The 19,986-nt window shown below is 42.4% G+C and overlaps 1 protein-coding gene across 2 annotated transcripts in view; it reads right to left on the bottom strand.

The window, feature by feature from the left end:
• Positions 1-19,531, bottom strand: part of LOC139424510 (transmembrane channel-like protein 5) — a 28,310-nt gene extending 8,779 nt beyond the window's left edge. The window contains exons 1-12 of one of the 2 annotated variants that reach the window (XM_071176433.1): positions 19,251-19,531; positions 18,472-18,657; positions 17,496-17,752; positions 11,516-11,593; positions 9,345-9,461; positions 8,853-8,955; positions 8,334-8,415; positions 7,643-7,903; positions 7,305-7,453; positions 2,044-2,188; positions 1,470-1,622; positions 216-391 (exon numbers count right to left, since the gene is read on the bottom strand). In XM_071176433.1, the coding sequence (XP_071032534.1) occupies positions 216-391; positions 1,470-1,622; positions 2,044-2,188; positions 7,305-7,453; positions 7,643-7,903; positions 8,334-8,415; positions 8,853-8,955; positions 9,345-9,461; positions 11,516-11,593; positions 17,496-17,752; positions 18,472-18,548 (1,598 nt within the window). In that variant the 5' untranslated portion in view covers positions 18,549-18,657; positions 19,251-19,531. The remainder of the gene's footprint in view (positions 1-215; positions 392-1,469; positions 1,623-2,043; positions 2,189-7,304; positions 7,454-7,642; positions 7,904-8,333; positions 8,416-8,852; positions 8,956-9,344; positions 9,462-11,515; positions 11,594-17,495; positions 17,753-18,471; positions 18,658-19,250) is intronic. The other variant, XM_071176432.1, reaches the window with a different exon arrangement.
• Between the last annotated feature and the right edge of the window lie 455 nt (positions 19,532-19,986).

Genomic DNA, 19,986 nt, shown 5'->3' with positions numbered 1-19,986 from the left:
TTTCTTTTTACTATTAAACTACAATGTAGAATAATAGTGAAGACATCAAAACTATGAAAGAACACATATGGAATCATGTAGTAACCAAAAAAGTGTTAAACAAATCAAAATATAGAAAATATATAATAAAGAAAAACCCTTGAATGAGTAGGTGTATCTAAACTTTTGACCGGTAGCGTATGTATTTTTAAACGTGTTTTGTGTCCATCTCTAACCTGACTATGATGGCATAGACCTGCATGCGAGGGTTGGAGTAGTGCTCTATCTTTTTGAACAGAGAGTAGAAGAGAGGGACGACCAGATTGATCAGGGACACCACAAAGGGGAGGAGGAGAGTAGCGGCCTCCTGCAGGAGAGAGCCGGAAGCTTTGTCCGCTGACTGCCTCGTCCGCTGGAAAGATACCATGGTAGGTCAGTTTGTCCTGATCTAAGGACAGTTTTGTGTTTCCCCCATGTTAAAAAGAGGATTTGGAGAGAGTGAGCTGTTCCCAGATCAGTGCCCAGAAGCAACCAGCCTGGAGAAAAGATATGACATCGAAGTCTGGACATAATCAATCACAGCTTTAGCAAGATAAAGTGTCCAGTTTCCATTTGAGATTTACCCCAATGTTTTACACATGTTTCCATCTACGAGGGCCGGCACCCATGTCTCACTGGGCCATGGCTACGGCTGACCTGCTCTGACTTGGAGCCAAGGCCCTGGGTACTTTTCAGCTGGCATTTACATAACAATGGCTAACTGTGGACTTTAACACCTTGTCACAAAGCAACAGTCTTGATGATGCAGATGTTGTTGATTCTGCTCTCCCCAAGTCTTTATCGTCACACTCCTGCTGGAAACACAAACACTTGAGCTTCCATTAACAATAGATCAGTGGTGACACAATGGTGTAGGGTAAGTCTTAGGTGCTCCCGAGTGGCGCAGCGGTCTAAGGCACTGCATCTCAGTGCTAGAGACATCACTACAGGCACCTTGGTTCAAATCCAGGCTGTATCACAACCGGCCGTGATTGGGAGTCCCATAGGGCGGAAGTGTAGCAATGATGTCCCACTAACACCATTATAAAGACCACACCCTGTACTGCCAGGAAAGTAGTATTGTATTGATGCTATATGATGCAGATATGCTCAGGTACACACAGACACTATGACACACTTTGAATTACTGTACACAAGGGTATGTCTTATACAATAGTCATCGACACTGGTCCCGGAGCTACACAGTGTGAGGCATTTGTTTTAGCCCAGCACTAACACACCTGATTCAAAGTAATCACCACCTGGTCTTCATCATACTTAGATGGATCAGGGTCAGCTGATCCCCGGATCATACATTAACAACACAAGCCTTATCAGGAAGCCATGTGTCATCGTGTCACAACGTTTACGTAAGGTCTCCCTTGGGAAAGAGTTCTTCTGACCTCAATGGGACTTCCTGGTTATATGAAAGTTAATAAAATGTACCATACCCATGTGTCATATTGACACAGGAAGTAGACACTGGCGCCACAGCCCAAGGCCATGCCCGTGGAGAGGAGCCAGGTACCCAGGAAGACCCCATAGTGCTTCAGCCTCTCTGTCAGAGGTAGCAGGGCCACCTGGATCTTTTCTGATAAGGACTCCTGGAGGGGAATGGAAACATTATTTCAAAGTTATTTCAGAGTTGGTTATCTGAGAGAGATCCTATTTGGGCCCCTTAACAAGTCAGAGTGCAGAGTATTCTATGTATGGAAGAGCAGATAAGTACTGAGTCACAAGTACTGGGCATTTATCTAGTCTCGCAAATATGGGATTTGTTCAGCGATATTACATTATTTCTTGTAACAAAGCTACAGTTAATGATAGGCCCATGAGGTCAACAAAGCTACAGTAATGATATGGCCATGAGGTCAACAAAGCTACAGTAATGAGATGGCCATGAGGTCAACAAAGCTACAGTAATAGTTTATCAAAAACAGTGACATTAGTCGCTTGTAAAAGCCTGATAACTGGCCAGCTCACACAAGATTTGGTTCTGGTTTCCGAGATTACAGTGAAAGTGACCTTGAGTTGGATGCGCAGATTGTTCTTGCGCTGTCGTACGGCTTTCTCGTTAGTCACACTGAAGTCCCAGCTACACAGGAGCTGCCAGGCTCCACCCAAGCCTGAGTCTGCAAGGACATACTTCTTCCTGAACGAGCTGGCCATGCTGCAGAGAGAGAGAGGGGGGAGGTCAACAATCCACAAAAGTGAAGACAAATTTGACCCCAATAACTACAGTGGGATATGAGTCAACAGCAACCTTGGGAAAATCCTCTGCATTATAGTTAACAGCAGACTCATACATTTCCTCAGTGAAAACAATGTACTGAGCAAATGTCAAATGTGCTTTGTACCAAATTTTTCACCGACAGACCACGTATTCACTCTGCACACCCTAATTGACAAACAAACCAAAACAAAGGCAAAGTCTTTTCATGCTTTGTTGATTGAAAAAAGCCTTTGACTCAAGAGGGTCTGCTACACAAATTTTTATTTTTAAGTTGATTTATTTTCCATTTTGTACTTTAACATCGCTACAACACTGTATATAGACATAATATGACATTTGAAATGTCTTTATTCTTTTGGAACTTATGTGAGTGTAATGTTTACTGTTCATTTTGAATCCAAGATGAGGTAGCAGTCAGATGTCTTTGTCTTGTCTAGTCCCATGTATATATCTTTTTATATATTTTTCTTTGCATTCTTTTTAATATTTTCCTAAACCTCAACTACAAAATAATCTGCTGCAACCCACCTCACCCAATGTGGTGTGGATCTGTTTTTTTTAAGTATTTCTATTTACCTCCAAACTGGAATACCTCAACTGAAACTAGCTAGCTAACTAGCTACCAGTTATCAGTCAGCTAACCTTTAGCTTGGAAAGCTCTAGCCAGTTTGTACAACGTGTTTCAAACCCGAGCATACCGGACCTATTTTTCTCTCCATATCCCCGGATTCCTAACGCAAACTCTGAACCCTTTCATCTGGATCATGGCAGCTAGCTAACCGCAACCCGGGTTGACTACTCCTGGCTAACGTCTCCGTCCTGTAGCAAGCACCAACTAGCCTGGGCTGAGCCCATGCTAGACCCATCTCCCGGCTAGAGCTCCTGGGCTACTCCTGAAGCCCATTCCTCGGCTACAATATCCGGACACATTCTACTGCCGGTACGGGGCACGGAACCCCGTCGATCCTTCACAACTGGAATACCGACATAATCTGCCCGAGGATCCCAACAGGCCCCTTAGGCGCGGCATCCCCTTAGGCGCGGCATCCCCTGAAGACCATTCTGGTAACTGCGGCCTGCTAGCTATCTATAGCATATTAGACTGTTAACTGATCCACCGGCCAATTTCTTGGACCAGTATACCCGTTTTGGCAATTGGACTTGGACCCTCTGCTACTTGGAACCCTACTAATTCCACGACTGGTCTATCGACGTCACTGCACGAGGAGGCAAAAACAGACTTTTCCCCCATTGCGACGTCCTTCTAAGGCCCTTATTCTAGCTTGCTAGCCCTGGCCTGCTAACTGCTAGCTTGATAGCACCGGCCTGCTAACTGTCTGAATCGCCTTGTCCCCAGCCAGCCAAACCACTCACTGGACCCATACGATCACTTGGCTATGCATGCCTCTCCCTAATATCAATATGCCTTGTCCATTACTGTCCTGGTTAGTGATTACTGTCTTATTTCACTGTAGAGCCTATAGCCCTGCTCAATGCCTTAACCAACCATGTTGTTCCACCTCCCATATATGCGATGACATCACCTGGTTTAAACGACTCTAGAGACTATATCTCTCTCTTCATCACTCAATGCCTAGGTTTACCTACAATGTACTCTCTTCCTACCATACCTTTGTCTGTACATTATGCCTTGAATCTATGCTATCGTGCCCAGAAACCTGCTCCCTTTACTCTCTGCTCCGAAAACGCTAGACGGTCAGTTCTTATAGCCTTTAGCCGTACCCTTATCTTACTTCTCCTCTGTTCCTCTGGTGATATAGAGGTTAATCCAGGACATGCAGTGCCTAGCTCCACTCCTACTCCCCAGGTGCTCTCATTTGTTGACTTCTGTAACCGTAAAAGCCTTGGTTTCATGCATGTTAACATTAGAAGCCTACTCCCTCAGTTTGCTTTATTCACTGCTTTAGCACATTCTGCCAACCCAAATGTCTTAGCCGTGTCTGAATCCTGGCTTAGGAAAACCACCCAAAACCCTGAAATTTCCATTCCTAACTATAACATTTTCAGCCAAGACAGAACTGCCAAAGGGGGTGGTGTTGCAATCTACTGCAGAGATAGCCTGCAGAGTTCTATCTTACTATCCAGGTCTGTACCAAAACAATTCAAGCTTCTACTTCTAAAAATTCACCTTTCCAGAAACATGTCTCTCACCGTTGCCGCTTGCTATAGACCACCCTCTGCCCCCAGCTGTGCCCTGGACACCATATGTGAATTGTTTGCCCCCCATCTATCTTCTGTGCTCGTGCTTCTAGGTGACCTAAACTGGGACATGCTTAACACCCCGGTCATTCTACAATCTAAGCTTGATGCCCTCAATCTGACACAAATGATCAATGAACCTACCAGGTACAACCCCAAATTCGTAAAAACGGGCATCCTCATAGATATCATCCTAACTAACTCTCCAAATACACCTCTGCTGTTTTCAACCAAGATCTCAGCGATCACTGCCTCATTGCCTGCATCCGTAATGGGTCTGCAGTCAAACGACCACCCCTCATCACTGTCAAACGCTCCGTAAAACACTTCTGCGAACAGGCTTTTCTAATTGACCTGGCCGGGGTATCCTGGAATGACATTGATCTCATCCTGTCAGTAGAGGATGCCTGGTTATTCTTTAAAAGTGCCTTCCTCACCATATTAAATAAGCATGCTCCATTCAAAAAATGTAGAACTAGGAATAGATATAGCCCTTGGTTCACTCCAGACCTGTCTGCCCTTGACCAGCACAAAAACATCCTGTGGCGTTCTGCATTAGCATCGAATAGCCCCCGTGATATGCGACTTTTTAGGGAAGTTAGGAAACAATATACACAGGCAGTTAGGAAAGCCAAGGCTAGCTTTTTCAAACAGAAATTTGCATGCTGTAGTACAAACTCAAAAAGTTCTGGGACACTGTAAAGTCCATGGAGAATAAGAGCACCTCCTCCCAGCTGCCCACTACACTGAGGCTAGGAAACACTGTCACCACCGATAAATCCACTATAACTGAGAATTTCAATAAGCATTTTTCTACGGCTGGCCATGCTTTCCACCTGGCTACCCCTACCCCGGTCAACAGCCATGCGCTCCCCACAGCAACTCGCCCAAACCTCCCCCACTTCTCCTTCACCCAAATCCAGATAGCTGATGTTCTGAAAGAGCTGCAAAATCTGGACCCCTACAAATCAGCCGGGCTAAACAATCTGGACCCTCTATTTCTAAAATTATCTGCCGAAATTGTTGCAACCCCTATTACTAGCCTGTTCAACCTCTCTTTCGTATCGTCTGAGATTCCCATAGATTGGAAAGCTGCCGCGGTCATCCCCCTCTTCAAAGGGGGAGACACTCTAGACCCAAACTGCTACAGACCTATATCTATCCTACCCTTCCTTTCTAGGTCTTTGAAAGCCAAGTTAACTTCTTAAGGTAAAGGGGGCAGCATTTTCACATTTGGATAAATAGCGTGCCCAATTTCAACTTCCTGCTACTCATGCAAAGAATATAAGATATGCATATTATTAGAATATGTGGACAACTACAAATACCTAGGTGTCTGGTTAGACTGTAAACATTCCTTCCAGACTCACATTAAACATCTCCAATCCAAAATTAAATCTAGAATCAGCTTACTATTTCGCAACAAAGCATCCTTCTCTCATGCTGCCAAACATACCCTCGTAAAACTGACCATCCTGCCGATCCTCGACTTTGTCGATGTAATTTACAAAATAGCCTCCAACACTATATTCAATAAATTGGATGCAGTCTATCACAGTGCCATCCGTTTTGTCACCAAAGCCCCTTATACCACCCACCACTGCGACCTGTACGCTCTCGTTGGCTGGCCCTCGCTTCATACTCGTAGCCAAACCCCACTGGCTCCAGGTCATCTATAAGTCTCTGCGGTATAGCCCCGCCTAATCTCAGCTCACTGGTCACCATAGCAGCACCCACCCATAGCATGCGCTCCAGCAGGTATATCTCACTGGTCACCCCCAAAGCCAATTCTTCCTTTGGCCACCTCTCCTTCCAGTTCTCTGCTGCCAATGACTGGAACGAACTGCAAAAATCTCTGAAGCTGGAGACTCTTACCTCCCTCACTAGCTATAAGCACCAGCTGTCAGAACAGCTCACAGATCACTGCACCTGTACATAGCTCATCTGTAAATTGCCCATCCAAACTACCTCATCCCCATACTGTATTTATTTATTTATCTAGCTACTTTGCACCCCAGTATCCCTTCTTGCACATTCTTCTTCTGCACATCCTACCATTTCAATGTTGAATTGCTATATTGTAATTACTTTGCCACCATGGCCTATTTATTGCCTTAACTCTCCTATCCTACCTCATTTGTACATGCTGTATATAGATTTTTCTACTGTATTATTGATTGTATGTTTGTTTATTCCATATGTAACTCTGTAACAACTGTGTTGTTGTATGTGTCGAACTGCTTTGCTTTATCTTGGCCAGGTCACAGTTGCAAATGAGAACTTGTTCTCAACTAGCCTGCATGGTTAAATAAAGGTGAAATTAAAAATTAAAAAATGTAATTGTATTGTTTATTTCAGTTTTGTTTGTTATTTATTTCACTTGCTTTGGCAATGTTAACATGTGCTTCCCATGCCAATAAAGCCCTTGAATTGAATTTTGAGAGAGACAGACAGACAGACAGACAGACAGACAGACAGACAGACAGACAGACAGACAGACAGACAGACAGACAGAAAGAGAGGGATAGACAAAGACAGAGAGACAGAGAGAAAGAGAGAGAACAAGGGTCCCTTTACTGCACTATTACAACATGAAGGAAAGGTTCAATAAATATATAAAGGTGTGATGTGAATGTCATGACATTGTGGATTTGATTGACATCATACATGTGAGATCAACTGGCTTTGATAAATGATTTACTGGCACTTGAAACCAATGAAGAAGCACATGGAAACCAAACCATGCATGACATAAATGACCAAAGCAGAGTTAATAGTGGTCAATACAATGTTACTGTTACATGATCACTGTGCAGTCCCATCCCATACTGACCTGTAGATGAGGGCGGCTCCACACAACACCATGTAGGCTGCTATGGTGAAGAAGTAGGCCAGCTGCATGTTGTACTCAGACCGGCCCCCTGTCCCTTGTGTTTTATTACTGTAGCCGCCATAATACATCACTGTGTGGCTGAAATAACCCTGTGGGGAAAATAGATACATCAAAATAAAACATTTTTACCACACAGTAACTGTTCACTGTATGCTGACTTTACAGTACGGGGTGTCGTATAACAAATATGTTGATCAGATTCGTAGCGTATGCTGCTTTGGAATGATTCACTCAAAAGCCTCGACTAGAAGTAGCGTGAATAGTAACCAACAACAAACCGCTCCGGTCAGTATCTCTAGCCCTTTGAAGCTGACCCCAGCGGGGATGTCTGGCGTGGGGTGATAGATGAGCTGGGGGATGGTGATGAAACCAAAGTTGACCAGGAAGGAGAAGATGTTGAACATCAGCAGCCATTTTAGGAACTTGAAGTAGGAGAGGACCCCCGTGCCAAATTTACCCCCGACCTCCTTCATGGTACCCCGCCACAGTTCCAGGGTCTGCTTGGCTAAAGTCATGTTAGCACCGCACCTGCGGAACGCCTGTGGGGGAAGACTGGTCTGAGAACAGTGGTGGGGGTCTTGTATGTCACAAATGCACTGTCATAGATTTCATAGCACAGCTGTCACAGAATATGTGTAATTGTCAATAGAGGATGTGGATGATGGAACAGTAATAATGTTTAATGTAAGTAGAACGTTATTGTATTGTAACCTGCATGGTGGCAGTCTGTTTCTGCTTTTGCCAATGTTCAAGTGTCGCTGAATGCAGAGACAGAATGTCACCCTGGCACCCTTGCTCATAAAAGGCATAATGATTTAGTGATAGCCAACCACAAGAAGCGTTGTACTTTGCCATAGTCTAATAGGGCACTGCTTGTGCAGTACAAGGACACACAGGAAGTAAAGTTGGGCATCAGGACAGGAGGACACACAGAGAGACACAAAGATGTCAGAGAGTCAAACTGCTCACCAGTGAGACAGTCGTCGAGCAGTCTGAAAAGCAGTTCAGTTGCCGGGATTTTTTGAATGATTTCAACGCCAACACTTGGCCCCTAGGAGATAAGAGATCAAACAAACGTAAAGATTACAGTCTTATACAGTTATGTAGCGTATGATGATACGCGCATCACAGCATTATCTCTTCATAAAATATATGACCTGTCAAAAGTTGCACAGTGCTCTTGGCTGGCTGTGTGGCTGTAAACTTTGGACTTGGCCGATGCGATGCGCTTATGGTAAACACTTCTTCCTTACCCGCATACCGCAAGAAGGTGTGTATGTGTGTTGGTGTGTGTGTGTGTCTGCGTGTGCGACTGTTCCCCCCCAATGATCTCACATCGCAAGCCTACATAACTGCACACTCGATGACCTACCTACCCTTGTACATAGTACTTATTTTACTACCCCTGGTCATAAGTTAAACTTTCCATAGTAAAACTGCACGAAAACAGGCACCTTTTGACCTATGACGGTGACATGACAACTGTACCTGATGTGTTTCTTGTCATCAAAGCTCATAGGGAGGTCTCGGATGGCCTTGATTCTGTCCCTCGTTGACATGGCAACCAGCTCTTTGACCAAGTTCTGTTCCTCTGTTGGACAAAGACAAGATAACACAGATCTGTGAGGTTATTAATCCTAGTATGCCTTTAGATCGGAGTTGTAATATAAAAATATGAATATAATCATATATAATATATCATATATGAGTTAAATCATTGTGATTTAAGTATAAGAAGTGATGGAGGGTTATGATTGAGCTATAAAGATAGTATATAGTGACTTCTTTTACTTCAATCAGTGTATCCAGAATATGACTTCAATGGATAACATTGTCCTGAACCGATTGAAAAGAGAAACATCATATTTCTACAGGGAGAATGGACAGGCATTCTCAACAGTGGTTGTGCCCATAGGAATACAATTCTAGTAACTCCATTTCTATGGATGTGCCGTAGGCTCTCCCTTCTTCATCCCTCACCATTTTCCATCTCATTCCTGATGTCGTCCACAGAAAGGCCCAGATTGCCCAGAGCAGCCTCTCCTACAGGGAATAGACTCATCTTCCTCGACCCCCTGAACCTCATCGAAACATGACCTGGGAGACATGAGGACATCTAATTAAACACAGCTGACAGCCTAGCTATTACTGAGGAATTATGAGCTTAATAAAGAGTGTTGAACGAATAGAAAGCCATCCATCATATAGGCTTACTATCAGCACTAACAATACGGAGGATATATAATATGTTACGCAAATAGAAAGGACTCTGCACATTCATTTCAGATCATGTCCACCCATTGACTTGGCAAACACAATTCATTCCCATAATTACAGTACAAACAAGTGAACATACAAAGAACGGCATGCACATACAACTTACAATACATCATGGTTTATTGGTTCACACACTGACATGGTCCTTGATTGCACAAGGAAGTGGTTTTGGGTGGCTTGAAAGGGGAGCCCCCCCCCCCATCACATTGCATGGGTGTGTCGTGAGTCAATATTTACACTGTGTAAATAAGTGTTAGCTGCTGATGATCAACTTTGATTAAAACAAATCAAATAGAGGTGGTTAAAAAAAGGTTTCCTGTCACGGCCGTCAAAAGAAGTGGACCAAAGTGCAGCGTGGTGAGCGTACATTTTCCTTTTTATTTAAAACGTCGCCAACAAAAGAAAGAAACAACCGTGAAGCTTACAGGGCATTAGTGCCACAAACAAAGTTAACTATCCACACTGAAAGGAGGGAAAAAGGGCCGCCTAAGTATGATTCCCAATCAGAGACAATGATAGACAGCTGTCCCTGACATTTCCAATAGGTTGTCCCCATAGCAGAACCCTTTCTGGTTCCAGGTAGAACTATTTTTGGTTACAGATAGAACCCATTTGGTTCCATATAGAACCTGGAACCAAAAGGGTTCTTCGTGGAACCAATAAGGGTTCTTCAAAGGGTTCTCCTATGCAAAGGGTTCTCCTATGGGGACAGCCAAATAACCCTTTTAGGTTCTAGATAGTACCTAGATAGTATAGTGTACTATACTTCACATCCTTTTGACAAACGCAGTAGCATGACTAGCTGACAATGAAAAAACACACTGTAGACAACACACTCTAATAGAAACTAACTTCTTTTTGTGAAGTGAAATTGTTTCCCCCAGCCTTATCTGTCCCATTAGAGTTATCCATTATAACCTTCATGCTAACCGAGTAATGCTGCTACACCTCTGACATATTGTGTGTCTTTATTAAGGCTAAATCATTGAGAAAGTATAAAATGCCAAAGAGGCAAACACTCTACAGATGTTGGATCTTAATTTGATCACCCTTTTTCAGGAGAACTTTCCTGTACAACTTGTAGTGCATTTGAGGTTTTAAAAAGGCTTCTGAAGTTTGTAATTTCCACTTTGAAATTTCATACAAATGTATCAAATCCACATTATAATTCACATTTCCTATTGCTGCAGGATCATTTTCCTGCTGTAGCAAACTGGCTAAAATTAAGATGCTACATTTGTACATTTCTTGGTTATATTTCAGCAAACACCTAATCGTCAGTCCTCGTGATGAGGTAATGTTACCTGGATTGTGTTCATTAGGCAATAAATGGAAGAAAACAGACTGAAACAGGGAGGGACTACCTGGACTTGTCCAAAACGAAACGCTCATTGTAACGTTTCGTTGTAAAACGTTTTGCTACGTTTTGCCCTAATCAATGCAGCCCTGTAAACTGTTAGCACCATAGTTTCCCGGGATGGTATTTTTCTGCCAACTTCCTTGTGCTGCCTGTCTACCTTTGGGTAATGTTTTATTAGACATTGGATTGTCATAAATCCTCATAGCAATATTGCAAAAGTTAGCTACACGAAATCTGTCATGACATGAACAATCTTGATTTTCATTCTATCTTTGAGTTGTGTGTCTCTTTAATAACCTCTTAAGGAGCTGACCCTTTAATTTGTTTATATATATTTTTTAATTTCGCCTAAAATGACATACCCAATCTAACTGCCTGAAGCAAGGATAGTGCAACAGTTAACCTCAAAGGTTCTCATGATCAAAGGGACCAACTGAAAGCTAAAGAAGTAAAGTAAGGAAGTAAATAGAGAGTAATCTACTGTATGTGCTCTTTAAAGTGGTTTGAACAGCACCTGAAGTTGCAGATGGAAGTCGTACAGGAGGCGTTGTGTCATAATGCGTTGCCTGGTCGATCTGGTACCCGCTGTGATCTGAACATCATGGAGAACAGAACACTAGATTCATTAATCACATCCACCTCATTTTCGAACGTTGCTATGGGCACAGCCAAACAACGGAAGTGATGGATTCGATTTCTGCTTTACTTCTGCGGTAGGTCATTTAAAAAAAACTTTTTTATTTCACCTTTATTTAACCAGGTAGGCTAGTTGAGAACAAGTTCTCATTTGCAACTGCAACCAGGCCAAGATAAAGCAAAGCAGTTCGACACATACAACAACACAGAGTTACACATGGAATAAACAAACATAAAATAAATAATACAGTAGAAAAAGTCTATATACAGCATGTGCAAATGAGGAAGGTTAAGGGAGGTAAGGCAATAAATAGGCCATGGTGGCGAAGTAATTACAATATAGCAATTAAACACTGGAATGGTAGGATGTGCAGAAGATGAATGTGCAAGTAGAGATACTGGGGTGCAAAGGAGCAAGATAAATAAATAAATACAGTATGGGGATGAGGTAGATTGGATGAGCTATTTAAAGATGAGCAATGTACAGGTGCAGTGATGTGTGAGCTGCTCTGACAGCTGGTGCTTAAAGCTAGTGAGGGAGATATGAGTCTCCAGCTTTAGTGATTTTTGCAGTTCGTTCCAGTCATTGGCAGCAAAGAACTGGAAGAATTGGCTTTGGGGGGTGACCAGTGAGATATACCTGCTGGAGCGCATGCTACAGGTGGGTGCTACTATGGTGACCAGTGAGCTGAGATAAGGCGGGGCTTTACCTCGTTGAGACTTGTAGATGACCTGGAGCCAGTGGGTTTGGCGACGAATATGAAGCGAGGGCCAGCCAACAAGAGAGTACAGGTCGCGTGGTGGGTAGTATATGGGGCTTTGGTGACAAAACGGATGGCACTGTGATAGACTGCATCCAATTTGTTGAGTAGAGTGTTGGAGGCTATTTTGTAAATGACATCGCCAAAGTCGAGGATCGGCAGGATGGTCAGTTTTACGAGGGTATGTTTTGCAGCATGAGAGAAGGATGCTTTGTTGCAAAATAGTAAGCTGATTCTAGATGTAATTTTGGATTGGAGATGCTTAATGTGAGTCTAGAAGGAGAGTTTACAGTATAACCAGACACCTAGGTATTTATAGTTGTCCACATATTCTAAGTCAGAACCGTCCAGAGTAGTGATGCTGGACGGACGGGCAGGTGTGGGCAGCGATCGGTTGAAGAGCATGCATTTAATTTTACTTGCATTTAAGAGCAGTTGGAGGCAACGGAAGGAGAATTGTATGGCATTGAAGCTCGTCTGGAGGTTAGTGTCCAAAGAAGGGCCAGAGGTATACAGAATGGTGTCATCTGCGTAGAGGTGGATCAAAGAATCACCCGCAGCAAGAGCGACATCATTGATGTATACAGAGAAGAGAGTCTGCCCCAGAATTTAACCCTGTGGCACCCCCATAGAGACTGCCAGAGGCCCTGGCAACAGGCCCTCCGATTTGACACACTGAACTCTATCAGAGAAGTAGTTGGTGAACCAGGCGAAACCAAGGCTGTTGAGTCTGCCAATAAGAATGTTGTGATTGACAGAGTCGAAAACCTTAGCCAGGTCAATGAATACGGCTGCACAGTAATGTCTCTTATTCATGGTTATGATATCGTTTAGGGCCTTGAGCGTGGCTGAGGTGCACCCATGACCACCTCTGAAACCAGAATGCATAGCGGAGAAGGTACGGTGGGATTCTAAATGGTCGGTAACCTGTTTGTTAACTTGGCTTTCGAAGACCTTAGAAAGGCAGGGTAGGATAGATATAGGTCTGTAGCAGTTTGGGTCTAGAGTGTCTCCCTCTTTGAAAAGGGGGATGACTTTGGCAGCTTTCCAATCTATGCGAATCTCAGATGATACGAAAGAGAGGTTGAACAGGCTAGTGATAGGGGTTGCAACAATTTCTGCAGAGAATTTTAGAAAGAGAGGGTCCAGATTGTCTAGCCCGGCTGATTTGTAGGGGTCCAGATTTTGCAACTCATTCAGAACATCAGCTATCTGGATTTGGGTGAAGGAGAATTGGGGAAGCTTGGGCGAGTTGCTGTGGGGGGTGGAGGGCTGTTGATCAGGGTAGGGGTAGCCAGGTGGAAAGCATGGCCAGCGGTAGAAAAGTGCTTTTTGAAATTCTCAGTTATAGTGGATTTATCGGTGGTGACAGTGTTACCTAGCCTCAGTGCAGTGGGCAGCTGGGAAGAGGTGCTCTTATTCTCCATGGACTTTAGTGTCCCAGAACTTTTTGAGTTTGTGCTACAGGATGCAAATTTCTGCTTGAAAAAGCTTGAAAAGTTATTTGAAGGAGTCACTTTATAGAGTATAAAAGTCAAGTAAACAAGTGGAAGTGTAACTGTATATGAATTTCATTCAAGTTCTCAAACCTACTAGTACTTATGTTGTGATAATTACGTGAATTGTGTTGTGTATGAGATTAGGGCCTCCACAAAGCCAATAACTATAACGATAAACTATAGTCTACATAACTATAAAACCTTGGTGAGCATCCACACAAGAGGAAAGTTTATTGTTTATTGTTCTGCAGGCCTGCAGGCCTGCACCTGTCAATCAACTGATCAAAACATTCTTCTACACACTGCCTATTAATAAGGTGGTAACACTAGACCATTCACGAGGTCTCTAACGCACAGATACTGGTTCAGACCAGTGCTTTCAGGGTGTGTTCATTGTCATAGTGACAACTGCAAATAACACTTCAGTGTACATCTAGGTCAAATGAAAAAATAGTATAGTAACTCATATTTAAATGTAGCAATTGAACAACAAACGCCGAGCCTGTACATATTTTACAGCATCTCATTGCCTCGTTGCTCAAGTGGTTTGCAAGTGATTTCCATTTTTCTAATGGTTGTCAATTCCTTTGTGTCTTATTTTTCACTGTGCTCATCTAGGCTATGTCCTGTTCAACTATTTGCAATGCATCAGTGCAACAATGTTATAATCATAACAGGTCAAACGTGATCAATCACACCAACACACTTTCTCTCTTCAATTTTCCCCGAAATTGATTTTCTATGCTGTAGGCCTGTTTTACATTCAGCAATTAGTAAAAGAAAGCCTGCTTCTTTCCCTGAATAGGCTATTAGGCTTTGTAATTAAAAAAAGAATACAAATAAATGCCCTATAGCTTTTGTAGCCTATAGCTTTCCTGGGAATTCACCAGAAGAGGAATCGCCTATTGCAGAGAGGCTTGTTACAGCCTGTTACCCACGGGCACAGCTGGAAAAGAGAGGCTAGTGATGTGTAGCTAAAGTAAGAAGCTAAATATTAGCTAGATATTAGGCCATGCATTAGCTAAATATTGCAGCTATAGTCTAAATATTTACCTGTCAAAGTCCGTTACAAGTTTATGAAATGGCAAATCTGCAGTACGTTCCTTGAGGCTGCGCACTGTGGTTCACCGGCACGCAAAGTTCCATTATTGATTAGGCATAGGACTACGTTTTTAGACAATACATTATTGTACCTGGGCTACAACAACACAGTGCAATGAGGAATGTATTCTTGTTAAGAAGTGAGTACACAATTATTGTCCAAAAGCTGTAAACTGCAGTGATGTAGGCTCATTTGAATAACCGCTCAAACGTCCTGTTTTGTTTCATTCCGAAATAACTACATAGGCCTACAGCCTATAGGTCTGATTATGCAACCATTTGGATCAGTTCAGGTCTATTCGCGACAGTCTAGAAGCACAAGAAAGGTACATTAGCAGGCCACTCATATGGTGTATTTTGTCAGGATGTAGCCGGGTGTTAAGATTGGCCTACTATAGGAAAATATGGGCTTCTCCTTTCCAACTCCCCGCTCGTAAAGCTGTAGCCTATTTTACATTCAGCAAGGGAGTGCACGCGTGCATCTATCCTCCAATAGGCGGTTAGTAGGCTAAAGAAGAAAGGTCGAAATAAGGGTCCAAATAGCTTTTGTACTCTTGTCTTTTCCTGGGACTCCTCAAGATTTAAGAGGAATAGCTGTGTCAGTGGAGAAGCCAGGTGCGTAATTGCACAACAGAACAAAGACAGACAGGCTCGAGATGTAGCCTAAAGCTTAAGTAGAAGTGTATGCATATTAGACCATTATTTATAAGCTCAATGTTAGGCTTAATACTGTAGTGAATATATCCAGTCAATGTACAAAGCAAATTTTTTTAAAGTTGATCAGATAACGAAATCATAGGTAGCTCTACACTAGGTGCGCTCCCGAGGCTGCGCTGAGTGCGCTCCCTCCCAGTCCCCGGGTTTGCAGCTGGAAAAGCTACCATATGTTTAATTTTTTTAGGGACAATAAATGTATCCTACCTATGCTACCACAACACAGTGTAATGAGGAATGTTATTATTGTTTTCAAGTGAGTACAAAACTGTAGTCTAGCCTGTAAACTGCAACGAATAGCCCATGCCATTTGAAAAACCGCTCAAAAGCCTGGCGTTTTGAATACATCCCGGTAATCATTTGGAAATAACTGCATCTAGCCTGCCTGATTGGGCAACCATTTGAATCAATTGTGTTTTTTTTCTCTGCAGTTTAGTCTACAAGGTCCAGGCACACAAGGCAAGTAATATGTTGTATTTTGTCAGGATGTTTCGCTATCAGAAACATGCCAATTGCAAGGATTTTTAGTGGAGCACATATGAATTATGATAAAGCACAAGTTCACAAGATGTTGGTGGTACCTTAATTGGGGAGGACGGGCTCATGGCACTGGCTGGAGAGGAATTAGTGGAATGGTATAAAATACATCAACACATGGTTTAATGCCATTCCAATCGCTCCATTCCAGCCATTATCATGAGCCATCCTCCCCTCAGCAGCCTCCACTGATGTTGTTGCAATAGTTTGAGTGTTTGGCTTCCGTGTTTTAAAAGCGTTCGAAAAGTAGGTGGATATGGTACCTATAACAACATTGAAAACACAAAGAATTAACCAAACAAAAGGCAGGAGGTAATAGAAGAAATTCAAAGTCACATAGCAACACAGAACCTGAAGACCAGCCACACTGAAATTCTACTCCATTCCCAACCTGGACTCAGGGGTAGACTTAACATAGTAAAGTAAATCCAGACACTCCTATTAGTACGATATGTTACGTTTCATATGGTACTGTATGTATTCATTTGTGGATGTCCATCCATTTCATATGATATGTTACGAATGACAATTCGTATTATATGTTACAAATTGCAATTCAAACAATATGTTACAAATTGCGATTCGTACAATATGTTACGAATTGGCAAAGCATATGATATGTTACGAATTCCAATTTGTTGTGGCTAACGTTAGCTAGGTGGCTAAGGGGCTAATGCTAACATTAGCTAGGTGGCTAGGGGTTAGGGGTTAAGGTCAGGGTTGAGGTTAGAGTTAGGTTAAAGGGTTAAAGGGTTTGGCAATGGGGCCCTTCATCTAGGTCCCCAGAGTAGGATGAACTCATAGATACCATTTTTATGTCTTTACATGCAGTTTGAAGAAAGTTGCTAACTAGCACTAGCACAATTGCTAACTAGCGTAAGCACTATTGCTATTAAGCATTGGCTCACGAAACTACCTCAAACTTCCATCATACTGGACTTATGTAAACATACCAAACGTAACATATCATACTAATTTGAGTGTCACGGATATATATTTACTATGTTACGTCTAGTCTATGCGACCAGGCTGCCATTCCAACAAAATCATGGCCATACTATCCCCTCAGAACCCAGAACCAAATCTTGGGAGGAGAGACTACCCTTACTACAGCACAAGGGATCATATTTCTCTGATCTGTTTACAGTACAATCTCAAATCAGAAAACGTGTGTACTGCCATTACATCGGTGTGTACATTACTTGTTTCTATTGTCTAATTAATCAATTAAATCAAACCGACTTACTGAGGTCATGCTGCTGCCATCGTGCGCTCTCCGACCGGGGAGGAAGGAGACCCATGGGAATGCTGTCTCTGCCCCTCCAGCTCCCCTCCTGCCACCCGCCCCAGGGCACTCTCTCCTGGGCATCGTTGTAGCTGGACTGGACCCCTCCTGGGAGCTGCTGGAGGTCGGACCTGCCCCTCTGCCCCCCGGCTCCATCATCCCTGGGGTAGGGGTTACCATGTGGGTTACTATGATGGGATTGGGATTTCCTGGAAGGACTTTGGAGAGAAGGACAGAGGAGATAACATTACTGGTGTGTTGTTGTATAAACCCTGCATCAGTCAGTCCAACACCTTAATCATTACACTCATAAGGTTGCTGATGGTGTTCTAGGAATCATGCTACAATATTATTATAGACATTTGACATCTGTCATAGACAATAATGTTTTTTTTTCTGAGGCGCTATAAAGTGAGTCTCTTGTAAGAAATACCATTACTTTGGTCACACCGCTGAAGGTTCATGACCGTCTCTAGTACTTAGCACGACATTAACTTAAAATGACAACAAACTCCTTGTACTGTAACACAACATTCAACACACAAAGAAGGAGAATTGGCCCACTTTGACAGTATTCATTTCAGGGATAGCTTCCTGCTACAATATATGATGGCACTGGCACTATAAAAAATCTGACACCAATTGAGAGATTTAGAGATGATGTGACCAAGCACAGTGATGGTTTACATTTAAATATACAGAACAAAAGATCCTCTCAGAATTATTTTCTAATACTGGACCATTATGTTTTACTTCACATCTCATATTTGAGTTATTGGTGCACTCTCCCAAAAAACATTTTTAAGAGCTGTCTGTCAACATTTCATTCAGGCCCTCTACCCATTCAGGTTCTCTACCCATTCAGGTTCTCTACCCAGTTAAAGCAGAATTATAACAAACATCCAAACAACACAATCGTACAAGTTGACACACATACCTCCTATCTATCTCCAGGGTGTCACTGTCATGATAGGCAGGGTTGTTATATACTCCAGTGTTGTTGTAGTGCGACATAGGGATCCTTGGCTTGATCTTCTTCTATAGTGGTTAACCCGGTGGGGGTTTCTGTTTGTCCCTCTCTTCTTTAGTCCCCTGGAGGTCTGAAAGGTCCTCCTACTGTATTCTCAGTAAAACAATTCATGAGAATCAGCTTGCCATTACATAAAATGGGAACTGGAAACGAGACATAAACGTGCCACTAGCAACAAGACCACCTTGGGTATAAAGAAGGGGCAAATACAAGACTTCTGAGACCATACCTCGATGCTATTCCCATCTTACTTTCACAAATAAAGCTGTGCTATCTAATACACATCACATGTTTTGGATTGAATGGCTGTCTTCAGTAAGTTATTTAACTCCCCTGTCCTATCCCTGTGTATATCATTATTTATTAACACAGGGATATGGTTTCTGTTTTGCCATGGTCTGTGCCTCAGTGCTGCCCTATGGCAGTAAACTAGGCAAAGTAGAAGTAACAAATTCCCGAGCAACAAAGTCTGGAAAGAGATCCGACTAACAAATGTGTTGACATGGTAGTTTATTGTGGGGAAAACACAGAAGTTATATGTGACAGTGAATCTTTATTGTCAAATTAAGAGAAATATAACCATGTTCCAAATAATAATAGTATACATTGCTGTTAGATACATTAACAATTTAAAACTATTGTATAAAACCATTGTTTAAAAGAGTAAATCCACAGAGTGTAATTACCTGGTTAATGTGCTGCTTACTCAGGGAAATCTGCTGGCTGCTTGAACAGATGTTGCAGGCCGAGGATGCCTCCCATTTTCCTTATAATCCAGGTTTGAAGTGTCAACTGTGGTAGCTAGAGTGCAGTTCTGAGAGATATACCTTTGTTGAACTTTATCACTGTGTGTCTGTGAGACTACCCGGAACTGTGCACTTGAAATAAAGGTAAAAGTCCGGTGGTTCTAAATGCCGTATGCAAATCTAATAGGCTGCTATGGTTGGCATAATGACAAGTATTTCCAAATGATTCCCATAGGACGTGAAAATTAATTGGCATAATAAGATATGGGACGGCCAAGGGCACAACTGTGTTATTACGAATGACTGCATGTGCAGTGTGCAATAGGATAGGGAATTGCAATGAAGAGTCATAATGATTAACTTTCGTCTTCGACTCTCTATTTAAAACACAATGTCAAACAAAATGTTGAATTCCCGTGAATAACAGCATAATAAACAATTAAATTGTTAGTTGGACATTTTTATTATTTCATATTCAAATAATATGACCCCATTTTAAGCATAAATAATTATTGATGCTCCATAATTTAAAAGGTTTATGGTGGTGGAATTTGAGGACAGTAGAGCGCGACAAATGTTGTTATATAAATATAAAAGCTAGCTAAATAGCTATACAAATAAACGTCAAATTGTTGGTCGGGTCGTTTGTCAGTATTTAATTTAGATTAAACTCCAG

This window comes from Oncorhynchus clarkii, chromosome 13, assembly GCF_045791955.1.
Source record: "Oncorhynchus clarkii lewisi isolate Uvic-CL-2024 chromosome 13, UVic_Ocla_1.0, whole genome shotgun sequence".
Lineage (NCBI taxonomy): Eukaryota > Metazoa > Chordata > Actinopteri > Salmoniformes > Salmonidae > Oncorhynchus > Oncorhynchus clarkii.
Note: the sequence above shows the minus strand (reverse complement) of the source record. Positions and strands in the feature narration are given on the sequence as shown.